The sequence below is a fragment of the Panthera leo genome, chromosome A1 (assembly GCF_018350215.1).
Source record: "Panthera leo isolate Ple1 chromosome A1, P.leo_Ple1_pat1.1, whole genome shotgun sequence".
Lineage (NCBI taxonomy): Eukaryota > Metazoa > Chordata > Mammalia > Carnivora > Felidae > Panthera > Panthera leo.
The window spans coordinates 124,989,771-125,003,754 of record NC_056679.1 but is presented as its reverse complement, the minus strand read 5'-3'; the positions used below and the strand labels follow the sequence as shown (position 1 = coordinate 125,003,754).

Here is a 13,984-nt window from a genome sequence, read left to right as displayed (position 1 = left end):
TGAAAGAAGCCAGTCACAAAAGACCACATATACTGCATGACTCCATTTACTGTATATGTAATGACCAGAAAAGGCAAATTATGTATAGAGTCAGAAAGTACATTAATGGTTGCCTAGGGCTGAGGATAGACTGCTCATTTGGTCTGGGGTTTCTGGGGTGATGAAAATGTTTTAAAGTTGACTGCTGTGATGGCTATAACTCTGAGTAGACCAAAACCAAGGAACTATATAACTTAAACAGGTAAACTGTACTGTATAGGAATTATATCTCAATACAGCCATTATTTTTTAATAGGCAGTTATTAAAAAAAAAAAAGTACACGTGTACATGCTATATGACCTAAGTATTCAGACTATGGATTTGCTCACAGATGTGCAAAATGATGTATGCCTAAAAAGTATGTTTGCATACGTTTTTTTAGTAATGAAAGTGAAGAAGGAATATAAATGTCCATTAGTATGAAGTTCATTAAACTATGATTTATCCAGATAATGAAATGCTAAGTTGCTGTTAAATGAGGGGTAACTTTGACATCTATCCTAAAGTGGGAGAGGGCAGGGAAAATGTAATTTGTATGTACTCGTGGTAGACTTTTACTTTGATGGCCCCTATGAACCACACCGCCCAGTACTTGCACCCTTGTGGAGTCCCCCACCACACTAATTCTGGGTTTGCAACTGGCATGTAACTACTTTTGGGCAATAAGGCATTAGGATATAAGGCAGCTTTATAAGAACTTCCACAGTGGACTTGCCCTCCTGATACACTTTTTTTTTGGCTTAACAGAAATTTGCTTCACAGTTTCAGAGGTTAGAAGTCCAAGAGCAGATGTCAGCAGGGTGGATTCCCTCTTAGGACTGTGAGAGAAAATATGTTTCATGTTCTCTCTTACCTTGCAACACTTGGTGTTGTGCTGTGAGAACGAAAGAGATGTCAGCAGCCCCCAACTGTTCTAGCATCCCAGCTGAAACACCAGATATGGGAGTAAGGAAGCATTTTGGATATTCTAACTTCCACAGATGCCATGAGGAACAGACAAAAGTCACTCTTGCTGAGCTCCACCTAATTTGCAGATTCATGATTGTTCTTATTTTAAGTTTTGTTTTTTTTTAATAGCTCATTTAAAGGTGTATCAACATAAAGCCAATAAATACTGGTAGGTATCTTGGGCTTTAATGTGAAAAGATTCACTTAAAATTTACTTCTCGAAGGATTTATATGCAAATCTCCCCTTGGTAGGCATGACCTTAATCATTCTACCATTCACTCATTTGCTCTTCAAGTTTAGAAAGTCAATTTTAACTTGCATTTTGCCACTAGAGGTCTCATTCTTTCATTTTCTCTCTGGAAGTTAGCACCTATCATTTTGTAAATCTCTTTGATGTCTGATTTAACATAGAAGACAGCTGGATTCTCATTGATGCTTCTGCATTCAGTCTGCTGTGATACTATGATCTGGTTAAAGTACATGAAGAAAATGTGGCTTTACAAATATATGTAGCTGGGAAAGGTATTGTAAAAGACAGTAATTATGAACACTCTTTTTTGATACTACTCCAAAAAAGTGGTTTCTTTTTTTTTTTTTTATTTAAAAAAAAATTTTTTTTTTTCAACGTTTTTTATTTATTTTTGGGACAGAGAGAGACAGAGCATGAACGGGGGAGGGGTAGAGAGAGAGGGAGACACAGAATCGGAAACAGGCTCCAGGCTCCGAGCCATCAGCCCAGAGCCTGACGCGGGGCTCGAACTCACAGACCGCGAGATCGTGACCTGGCTGAAGTCGGACGCTTAACCGACTGCGCCACCCAGGCGCCCCCAAAAAAGTGGTTTCTTAAAGTAGACTGTGATATGGAATCTGAAACCACACCAACAAACTTTTCCTACTGTTACACATTAAAATCCAGATGGTATATCTCACACAATTTGAATGGATCATTTACCTAAGGATGGTTTTGTTTCATCATGCACTGGTCATCGGGAAAATACTGGTTCACTAAGTTATGCAGATCTCTCAAATGTTCACACATTTCACTGTGCGATATATATGGGAAAAAAAATCACAGTTGATAAAATCACTGATCTCAATAGAAAATTCTTTTAAGGATTGGGAAACTGTCAAGCTGACAGTGGTAGATAGTTTTCCAAAATTCTAATTTTTGCTTGAAATCTCAAATTTTACCACTGGTGAAAAAACATTTCCGTTGCCTTCCTTCAAGTTCCTTCCTTCACTTAACTAGTCTTAAGGAAAATGCCAAATACCCAGATGAAGAATACATTTTCTATTGTCACAGCTTTAATTCAGGTGAATGCACCAGCAGCTTTACCCACCAATTTAAATGTTAATGCAGTGAAAGGGGCAAATAACATCTCAGTTTTATTACCAAATTTGCTTTGAGTTAACAGATCCACAGAAAAGGTCCCAGGACCTTCCCTCTTCCCCCAATGTAGGGCTTGTGGACCACACTTTGAGAAGTGCTGCTTTAACAGATGTCTAGCAATATTTTCTGTGTTACAGATGAATCTAAAAATTGTAGAAACTTAACATGCTTGTTGAAACATTAACTTACAGGTACGGGGGAGACTCTCTTTCTCCTCACTCCTGGAGATTCAGATTTCACTGTGCGGCCCGCCGGGGAGCTGCCGGGAGAAGGACTGCGGCGGCCCTTGGGAGCTGGTGAAGTGGTGCTTGCCTGGCTTTCTCCTGGAGACTCAGCTGCCAAGCTGTGAGTTTCAGAACCGTCTCCTTTAATAGGGATTGGTTTTACCACCTAAATTAAAATTCCAATATTCTCATTACTTAAAAATATAAAAAATAAGTAAATTTGAACACAACAGACTAAGAGATGAACTCAAGTTTTTCATCACACAATATTATACAAATATAACAGACAACATATCAACTTTTATTTAGTCTTACTTCAAATGATATAAATGTAAGACTTTTTACCCACAGATTTCATTAACGTAGGCTTTATCACTAGTTAAAATGTTATGTAATTTTAGAAATTTAGCATTATCTGTTATTATGTGCTCTAAATCACTTAACATTAAAAATCAACAATCACAGGTTAGTAAACAAATGTGAAAAATAAGCACTTATACCTTCTACAGTTAACTTATTCAACTAGATTAAAGTAGATGTTTTTTCATTTCTATTGAGAAAATGCAGGATCTTGAAAACAATAATGGGAGTAATTTATGTGCCCAAATAGTCTAATCGATACAAAACCATTTTGCCTTTTTTTTTTGCAATGTTATGTTACAATAGTTTAGACATATATTTCAGAATCACCAAAAGAAGCTAGATATTTAAAAGATCAATCTCTCAAGCACAAATGCAGGCTATAAAACCTGCTATTTCTCAACAGACCTAATCTAGCTATGACCAAAAGGCCATACACTGTAGCCTTAACCAACCATCCCCGCCTTCCTTCCACTACTCTTCTACTGTTCTACTAGCCAGCTGCTGTGCCTACCACACACGCCTAACCTGGCCTTGTCCTGCACTCTCACTCCCACTCTCCCTCTAATCCACATCTCTAGCCTGCAGCATACCAGGTAGCATACCTTCACCTGGTGAAAACACCCAGCTTTTAAGGCTCGGTTAAAATCCTACCTTTAACAAAAGTGCCCTTAACTCTGTCAGCCTGACATTTTTCTTCTAAGTCATCATTGCTTTCTGCCCAGTCCACACATTTGGTGTATACTCACAAACTGTTCTGTGGTATTTCATGCCTTTATTTTTATTTATAAGTTGCATTTTCACAACTGGAGATATTTATACCTCACTTATATTTCAAGAAGGATCTGATGTAATTTATATAAGACATAATAAACACAATCAGATTTCCCAAGTAGACTATAAACTTCTTAAGGGTAATATGAAATCTGTAAACTGTAACATACAGGGTAGTATAACTGTGCTAAGGACTACGTGTCAAATGTCTTATTCCACACATCTCTTCCCTCTTTAGCTCTGTCTTGTATTTAAAGATTTGCCAGAAAGGGGACAGTGAGAAAAACCAAAATTTCGTCTTAGAAAATGGAATGTCCTTAGTTTATATGTAATAAAGGATTGGCTTTATTGGCTTCTTTTTAAAAAGTTGTAATTTCTGCTTTACGGTATTCTCAAAAGATTTAGACTCTCCACTAGCACAAGGAGCTCCAGAAAGCAACACATTCAAATGGCTTTACCTACTCAAAAGTTCTTTGTAGTAACTTGGTAGAAATTTACTCCCTTCTGTAAGTTATTTCAATAGAACTTTTGCTTTTCTAAGATAAATTCCTGATTTCTTCATCTTTATCCTCTGACATGATTACTAAAACAGTGAGGGGTTCTCGCCATACTACTTCCTATGAAAAACAAATGCAAGAAATGTGGAAGCTCAGCTGGAAAGGAAAGGACTCATGAGTAACACAGCTTAAAAAGCTGGTAGATAAAGGAACAATTAAATATATTCTATATTGGCTCCATGGGTAAACACCAGTAGGTAGAACGTGCAAGACAACACAATGATGAGGGATGTCTATGTGGCTATCAAGCACTTGAAATATGGCTAATGTGGCTGAGGAACTAAATTTTTACTTTATTTACATTTAATTAATTTCAATTTGAACTTAAATAGGCAAGTGGGATGAATGGAGAGCTAGCTGGTCATTTGGCAAGGGTGAAGGTCAAGGGTTTCAAATGTCAAGTGAGTAGCTTGCCCAATAACTTTTATGATTATGCCCACCATCCCTTTGCCTACCCCAAACCTAATCAATCTTAACTTATCTTTGTTTATAAAGGACAAAAAACTTGCTGATACAGGCTGATACGGGATCACTTAACAATTGAGGTCTATCTCCTTTGTAAGAATGAGAAGCACATTTCATAGTATTTGTATACCTTAAAAGAGAATAACCATGGTAAAAGATGGAGTATGATGTTCTCTCCTAATCCTAGTAATCTAGGTTTCTTTCCTCAAACCCTGGGCATCTTTTAAATTTACCTCAAACTCTATGAGGCTATTCAGTTTTTGCTTTCCTGGATGATTTCTGGAACTCAGATCTTTGGATCCTATCTTAGAGAGAGAACATTAGAAAAATTGCTTTTCTTTCTTAAAATACAGTATAAATCTCTACCAAAAGGATTTTAGACACTGACAGTAGGGGGCAGTGTTGCTTTAAGCATTAGCTACCCAATCCAACCAGTTCAGTTTCTAGAACAATTTAAGGTGCTTAATGAGCATAGTTTTAGCTATGTTTTATTCCAAGTGGCTAGAATGTTAAGCAAATCAAATAACTGCACTTAAAATCAAGAAGAAAAAAAAGCTTACAAGAGGATCTACTTATGCTTAATTTCCCATCTCTTCCTATGCTTTCTTCCTTATAGCAGGTAAACAGACACTTACCACAGGGCCCCTCCTATTTCTTCTCTCCAGCCACTCGTGCTTCCAGGCTGGCATACAGGTTGCCTTCAGTTTCTCCCTGATCATTCGTTCTTCTGGGCGATCGTCCATCTTATGCAACCCCTTGAGAGTTTCTTTATTCTCCATCTCGCGACTAAAATGGAGGGAGCAATAAGAAGGAGATTAGTATATAAAAAATTTCCAAGAATAAATAGTATTTTATATTTTCAGTGGACATGTAACTAAAAAGGTAACTGCTAAAACCTCAAACGATTTAAGCCAAGTATGAAAGGAAGTGTCACTGTGAATCGTATATACTCTGTTTTTCAATGTTGTATGGTAATGTGAGTGTAATAGTGCCTTTAAAAAGAAAAGTTCTATTTAGAAGGTGCAGGCTTACTAATACTACTAACACAGACCTTTGTTTACAGGTAGTTAACAAAATGGATCCCAAGACATTAAGTACTGCATTAAGAAACACATTCATGAAGACTGCACTGCTTCCATTTATACCACTCTCACATACTTGAAGTATTTAACAGACAAATATTTAGAAGAGCATTTTACTACTCTAGGATTTCCAATAACTTAAGGATTTCCAATAATTTAAGTAAATATAGATAGAATCTGGTGGATATGCTCATTTTCTGAAAAAAGCTAAATCAATATTTAATAAGCTAAGTGAAACCTAACCACATCTTCTATGATCTCACAATATTTGTTCAAAGCCTAAATGATTAGATTTGTATTCTTGTAACATTATTTCCACATCACAGTATTGGGGACACTCCATATATAAAATGTAAAAATTGGTACAAACATGTGACCTTTACTCCATAATATACTGTGGAGTTATCAGAATAAAATAATCTGTAAGCTAGTAATTTTTGAAAATTAATCCTAAAAGGCTCCTAAAATTATTTAGCCTTTAATAGGTAAAGCATCCACTAATTTCAAATACACTTATATCCACATGCGGATATATACAACAGATACAATATACATATGCATGGATTTTAAAACCTGATTCATAAGGAAACAGTTAAAGCATTTGCACTCTGGGAGAAGTAACAATTTAAAAAATACTAATCAGCTAAGTTCAATAACTATTTTGGAAATTCTATAAAGCTACAGAACTGATTTTTCTACATAGATAGGAAAAGGAAATACTCAAGGAAATACCAGAGATGATAGCTGCAAGCTTACTAAAAAGTGAAATGCAAACTCCTCTAGGAATTTTCCAGATAATTACAACCACAGAGCAGCAGTATCTTCAGAGAACCAGCAAAAACTTAAAACTAAATATGCACTAGAAAGTAAATGGTTAACTGGTTTTCCTAAAGCATCAATTCTGGAGGGGAGTGGAAATCAACAAGTTAAACATCCCTGTGCAGAGATTGGTCTAGAGAGTTTTAGGAATGCAAAGAGTACAAAACATTTGAAAACTTGCAAATCGGCATTAAGAGCACGTAGTAGAGTATTTCCATCACATGGTATAAAAAAGCTGTCCAAAAAAAAAAAAAAAAAAAAGAGGCTACCTGAGAAGAAAAAAGGTAAAGGAAGGAAGGAAGGAAAGGAAGGAGATTCTTTTTTTTACTTAGAAGTGCCTGGCTGTTTTTCCTGCTCTAATTATAGTATAAAATATAACTTTTGGGGTATATAAGAGAAGACTAGAGAAGGAGGGAGGAGAGGGAAAGGAAGAGAGGAAAGAAAGGGAAGGAACAAGAAAGAAGAAAAGGAGAGGAGAGTGAGAGAGTAGGGGGTGGGGAGAGCTAAGGGAAGGAAAAGGCAGGGGTAGAGAAACGTTTTCACAAAATTTCATCCTGTTCAGTTACTACTTACCCAGGGAAGCTCAGATTTACAGGCAACTGAATTTATGGGCTGACTGCATACCAAAAATTCACTTACAATTCTCTAGTTTGAAAAGCAAACACTTTCCCCTCCAGTAACAACGTTGCAAGGCGTGGCTAGGTTCCCAGGCTAGTTCTCAAAAAATAAGTCACATGGCAGAACTGCAGTACATTTTACACCAGAAGCTCCTGCACTCCCAGACAAGAGAGCTTATCTTCCCTTTGGTCCTAAATGTCTCTCCTCCCCCACATTTGTTTTAGGAGTATCTCTTCTCCATTCTGTATTTTCAGTGTCTCTCTCCCAGGAACCCACCAGAAGACTCTCCCTGTCTAAACACCTCTTCCTGGAAGATGTGGCCTCCTTAAAGTTGGCATGAGTTGCCTCTTTCCTTTTTGCTTGTTTGAAAATAGTGTAATTATTTAAACCAATTTCTCAATAAATAATAGGGAATGAGCAAACTAGTAGTTCAACTTTTACATACATCTGTTTCTTCAGAACAAGGGAGTGAAATGGAAGTGCTGGGTCAGACCATACACAAATTTAAGATTCCTGATAATACTGGCAAATTATCTTCAAGAAAATGTATCTTCCATTCACAATCCCTCAGGTCAAGTTGCCATCTTAGCTGGTCTGTACTAACAGACTCCTAAGGGGGCTTCTTCACTTTGAATCTTACTCCAGTCCAGGTTTCACAGAGCAGCCAGGGTCACTTCCTCTATTAAAACCCTCCAGTGGTTTGCCCCTGGGCTTAGATTAAAATGTTTAAAAGGTCCACTGTGGCTATGCACCATGTGGTCTTATCTCAACTGAAAATCACCTAGACCTCTACCCCACCCTTGTGTTTCTTTCACTGTCTAAAAAACTCCAACATCTTTCCTGCTCAAGACTTCTGCACAGACAGACTTTTGCAGAGCTATTAGCACAAAGGCTGATGCAGGGCTTGAACCCATGAATCCGAGATCAGGACCTGAGCCAAAGTTGGACACTCAACCCAGTGAGCCACCCAGGTGCCCCTTAATGTTTATTTAACTTTGAGACAAGAGAGTGTGAGTGGGGAAAGGGCAAAAAGAGAGGGGGACAGAAGATCTGAAGCTGGATCCGTGCTGACAGCAGAAAGCCCGATTTGGGGCTCAAACTCACCAATCAGGAGATCATGACCTAAGCCAAAGCTGGATGCTCAACTGACTAGGCACCCAGGCACCGCCCCCACCTTGTTCCATTTTTTGACAGCACTGTACTTTTCCTTTTAAAGTACTCATTGCAATTTGCAAACCTATTTCCCGATCCCCCATCAAGAACTATAAACTCTATGAAGGCAGGGACCAGTGTTTTATCCATCATTATATATACAACATCTAACAATGTCTGGCTTATGATAGGTATCAAAGCATATATTAAATGAATAATCATGTGTTAACATCTTTGACAGCCCTAAGAACCTTCCTAGTTTTAAAATTTAATGACTACTCATGTTATTCTTTTTATAGTTCTGTTTTTAATTAAGACTACAGTTGCAGTTTAGATGTTATTTAGTAGAGCAATTTTTGTTGTTCCTAAATTAATCTGTAAATATAAACCAAAATATTCTAATGTCTTCATAAATAATTATATATCATTAATTATAAAATGTGTATTTTTCACATTTTAGTATCTCTGAAATCTGAATGCCTCTTACAATCAAATGTTGTAATTTATGGCAGGGTTTATATAAAATAATGGTTCCATTTACAACCAATGGGATCTTAGCTTCAATGAAATATACAGTAAATCCTAATTCTACTGACTAGGAAAAAAATCATGTGTGTATGGATAGAGAAGTCATGTGTCATCTTATCCAATTAACATTATAGCTATAATAATATTAATATTAAATCTTAATCTTAAACCCACAAACTAATCTAAACAGATAGTTGCTAAATCACCAGGAGATTAGAGGGCCTCTAATTCATTTTGGTTAAACAAGAGTGTTCTGGAGAGTTATTTTTGACCTAGTACCTACAACCAATACCTGTTATTTTATCTAAAGTAATAGCTTGTATATTTCTGACTCTTTGACAAAACAAACATAATGTATTTTGGGAAAGTATTTTGAAGACTTTAAAAATAAATGAAATTTTAGCCAGACAAATATGAGAAACTTAAACACTGTTACAGATTAAGCTTTATCTTCCTTTCCTGTTTATTTAGAAAACATGAGGTTTCTTGCTTTTTTTGGTTCTAAACATTCCTCAGAATAAATTTGTGATCAATCTAGAGTGTCAGAGAACCTTTCTCTTCTGAGGTTAGGCTTCTTGTTCTAGTCTCTTTCTAGAGACAGAATTTACCTGCTAACAAATGAAATGGTTCAGTGGCCCCTTCTTAATGAAGCCATTTGGTCCTTTCTTTATCTGACCTCCCACGGTACCAGCTATTATTAAATGGACTGTCACTCTTATAGATGTCCTCTCCCTTAACTTCTAGATGATTTTTTCCTATTTCTGCTTCTGACTCTCTGACCTCACTGGTATCATATACTAGACCCTCTTCCAGGAGCCCCTTAAATACTAGTCACTGCCCTCTTCTCAATACTCTCTTAAGTACACCAAGATATTTCATACCTCTCTGCTACTGCAGATGGTTTTTTTCTCCTGACAGAACCACCCTATCATTTTACATGCCTTCATCAAGAACTTCCTACTCCCACTCTACAGCAGTTGCCACTCCCTCCCACCATGTCAATATTAATTATGATACAGCATAAAGTCCAGTATTGGTTTAAGTATCTGCTTCCCTCACCACACTAGGAGCTCTTCTGGGACAGACCGCAACATCATACTCATTTTTGTATCCAGGCAAATGTCCTGGACAAGCCACAAAAGGCACCCAACTCGAAGCCAGGGCACCTATCTAGTCATAGCCACCTCCCCTTCTGTAGTGTCTGATGCTCAGGGGAACTATGGTTTATAAACGTGAATCCCTCCAGCAGTCACATTTGGCCAGTGCAATAATTTGCCCTCATCCAAAGACCCTTTATACTAGATGGCATTGTTATATTTTAACCAGATCTGCCCACTGTGGGAGTTTAAAAGATACATGGATGTGTCACTGTAGGAAGAATGGCACCAAAATAGAGAAAAAGAGCAAAGCAGTAACTAGGAACAGTGAGACAAAATAAGGGAGAGCAAAGAGAAATTAGAAGGAAGATGAGGTCAGCGATGGAAGGATGGAAAGAAGCAATGAAAATAAACATGAGAGTTGTACCTGGGTCCCCTGATATGCTGTTACCCGGTAAGAGCTACTTTTACACTTCCCTGGGTGGTGAATAACCAAGTTCTCCAAAGGCTGCATGTGTTCGCTGCAATGGAGGAAACTTCATGGGTCCTTTTTACATTGTACTGAAATAAACCCCATAATCTCTCTCTTCCCTGCATCCCCAAAGAGTCTGACTACAGCACTAACACAGCTCATTGCTCTGGCACACAGAGGATATTCGAAAAACACTCAAAAATAGAATCCTACCAAGTTAACTATAATTTTTAAAAGCTATTTCTTAAATAGTTCATTTTTAGCATGGAAATATGTTAGTCAACTAGTAATATGGAGAAGTAATGACCAGACATACGTCATAATAGAAAAAGTTAATGTTACATGACAGGCAAGGTGTTAGGTGCTTTATATATATTTACAGGTACTTCACCCTCCCAATAACCACATGAGGTCATTACCATCTGAGGCTTAGAGAGGTAGGCTTACAAGCCTGGGGTCACACAACATATAAGGAGCAGGACCAGGATTTAGACCTTGGTCAATCTGACTCTGACTGCTATGGCAGGTCACTGTCAATTCTGATTTTGTTTTTACAATGAGTCAACGCCAGGTATCTGTGCTATTTATCTATTTGATAAGAATACAAAGAAGTTTAAACAAGTTTTTACAATGGTGACTAAGAATTCAAAAGCTCATTAATTCTCTTCATTAATAGAGCATTTCACTGTAATAGGAGTATATAATGATTATATGAAACCTTTCTGGAAATTAAGGGGTTTAACTTTAGTATATATGAAGATTGTCAAACAGTTCACATTATGGATAACTTTATATAGAAAGAATCTTCATTCTTTCAGTATCCAAGGAATCTCACAGAACCCTGGAAATACACTGAATTATTTGGGACAGGCACAATTAAGAGCCACACAACTGAGGTCTGCTTGGGAAGTTCTCATAAGAGTGGGAAGTTCTCATAAGAGTAGGAATTCTTATGCTAAAACCCACAGACTTTGTTACCAAGGGGAGAGGAGAGTAAGGGAAGAACCCCCTTCCAAAACAAAACTAGTCTGTTGTGGGACCCTTAAAATTTAAGTTTCCCAGTAAAGGTCAAGAGAAGGAATGACTTAGGTAAGACTGGGGAGAGAGTCTGGTGAAGCATATGGCTAACAAAAGAGGCTAACAATCCCTTAACATCGACAGGGCACTGCGCTAACAGTTCCACATGGGTCACCTCAGTCAATTCCCAAGACATGGAACTTTTATTATCCCATTGGCAAAAAAACAAAAACAAAAACAAAAACAAAAAAACAAAAAGCCAAGGAGGTTAAGTAACATCTCCAAGGTGATAAAGTCTATATGTGAAGAATACAGGATTTAAACCCACATATGAATGATTCCACAGTCTCTTATATCCTATAGGGCAAAAAGAAAATGATTACAAGTGCTTAAAATTTGTTGACCAAGATATGAGGCCAAAATATCTGTAACAGCTCTATTTTCCCATGAGATAATTTCTTGAGAGATGTGGGCTGCTACTGAGGAGGAAAGATCAAAATCAATGGCCAGTCCAACCTTTCCGTCTTTTTTTTTTTCCATCTTCCAGCATTTATAACATATCTAATTTTACATAAGAAATAATATATAAAAGTGGCTCGTTATGAAAATTAGTCCCCAAAAGATTTTACTCAAGTTATGTTCAGTAATATATGAACCTGAGAATGATGGCACAAGTCCTACTGATTTACAACAAGAAATAGGCAATTGCTTTTTTTTTTTTCTGTACAGAGTAAACCTTTGTCACAACAAAGGTCTACTGATTTATTTATTTATTTTTTTTGGTTTATTTATTTATTTTGAGAGAGAGAGGGAGCAGGAGAGAAGCAGGGAGAGGGGGAGAGAGAGAATCCTAAATAGGCTCTGCACTGTCAACGCAGAGGCCAACGTGGGGCTTGAACTCACGAACCACAAGATCATGACCTGAGTCAAAATCAAGAGTTGAATGCTTGGGGCACTTGGGTGGCTCAGTCAGTTAAGTGTCTGACTTCGGCTCCAGTCATGACCTCTTGATTTGTGAGTTCGAGCTCCATGTCGGGCTCTGTGCTCACAGCTCAGAGCCTGGAGCCTGCTTCGGATTCTGTGTCTCCATCTCTCTCTGACCCTTCCCTACTCAGTTGCATGCACTCGCTCACTCTGTCTCTCAAAAATAAGTAAACATTAAAAAAAAAAAAGAGTTGGATGCTTAATCAACTGAGCCACCCAGGCACCAACCCCCCCCTACTGATTTGTTAATGTGGGTATGGCCATGATATAACCAGTTTTATATTATGTAGAATTTCTATCAGAAGTCTTTGTGGGGGAGGGGGGTCCCACCTGGGTAGCTCAGTTAAGCATCTGACTCTGATTTCAGCTCAGGTCATGATCTCACTGTTCGTGGGTTCAAGTCCCACAACAGGTTCTGCGCTGATAGCATGAAGCCTGCTTGGGATTCTCTCCTTCTCTCTCTGCCCCTCCCCTGCTTGTGCTCTTTTTCTCAAAATAAATAAATAAATATTAAAAAAGAAAGTCTTTATGGGGGGAGACAGCTATTTCTAGTATTGTACAAATCTTATTTAGTCCTTTGAGTGACACAGGCACAGAATCTCACTTTCAAAAAGCCCGTATTCTGGTCAATAACATCAAGAGTTAAATAATATGGAGGCCAAAGATCAAAGACAGTAATACAACTTATTGTCAACAATGATTACAAGCAGTTTAATACCACCTTAGTGATTCTGATGGATTCATATTTATAAATTATTCCAAAAATGCTAAAAATACATGCTAAATATATGCTAAAAATAAACTGCTAAAAATCAGTTTATCTGACCTCATGGATTAGTTTCAACCAAACTGTCACTCCATTTGAATTTTAAGATTAAAATTTAATTAAGCAAAATTGACAAGATTTGGAAAAGTTGAATGTGGTATAGACACATGAAGAGTATGTATGAAATTAACCAAAATTAAACCAATAGAATATATTAATGGGTAATCATACTGCAGTCATTTGCTCACTAGCTAACTTAGGCCAACCTAGACAAGAAAAGTGCAAGTGCCTTTTCTGGCACCTCCTTTCTCTGGCACCTCCTTATAGCTACGAACAGAGCACTCAGAGCAACATATGTCGTGGGCTCCATAAACAATTGCTGATTCAGAGTCAGAGTAGCTGGTTATCACTTCTAATAAACAAATACCTAGGAAATAACACTGTGCAGATATTGTACCCAGCAGATACACGCAGCCTATTTAACTCATAACTTCTAGCATAAATTAGTGCCTCTGGGACATAAAAACAATTTCAAAGAGAACAAGAAGAATATTCAAAAGCTTTTTTAAAAAACTTATTTACTGTTTAATTTCCATCCAAGTTAGCATATTTTGCAACAATGATTTCAGGAGTAGATTCCTTAATGCCCCTTACCCATTTAGATCATCCCCCCTCCCACAACCCTTCCAG

The 13,984-nt window shown here is 37.4% G+C and overlaps 1 protein-coding gene and 1 long non-coding RNA gene across 6 annotated transcripts in view; one reads left to right on the top strand and one right to left on the bottom strand.

Moving 5' to 3' along the window:
• The window catches only part of MAP3K1 (mitogen-activated protein kinase kinase kinase 1), a 77,455-nt gene that overhangs the window by 27,503 nt on the left and 35,968 nt on the right, over nucleotides 1-13,984 (bottom strand). For 4 of the 5 annotated variants that reach the window (XM_042939218.1, XM_042939248.1, XM_042939234.1 and 1 more), the window contains 2 exons: nucleotides 5,395-5,545; nucleotides 2,569-2,769 (listed from right to left, as the gene is read on the bottom strand). In XM_042939218.1, coding sequence (XP_042795152.1) covers nucleotides 2,569-2,769; nucleotides 5,395-5,545 — 352 coding nt within the window. Of the gene's footprint in view, nucleotides 1-2,568; nucleotides 2,770-5,394; nucleotides 5,546-7,233; nucleotides 7,526-13,984 lie in introns of those variants that run through there. The other variant, XM_042939239.1, reaches the window with a different exon arrangement.
• The window catches only part of LOC122220148, a 74,165-nt gene that overhangs the window by 56,736 nt on the left and 3,445 nt on the right, over nucleotides 1-13,984 (top strand). Inside the window, exon 5 of the long non-coding RNA XR_006202696.1 lies at nucleotides 2,571-2,724. This is a non-coding gene — a long non-coding RNA (uncharacterized LOC122220148). The remainder of the gene's footprint in view (nucleotides 1-2,570; nucleotides 2,725-13,984) is intronic.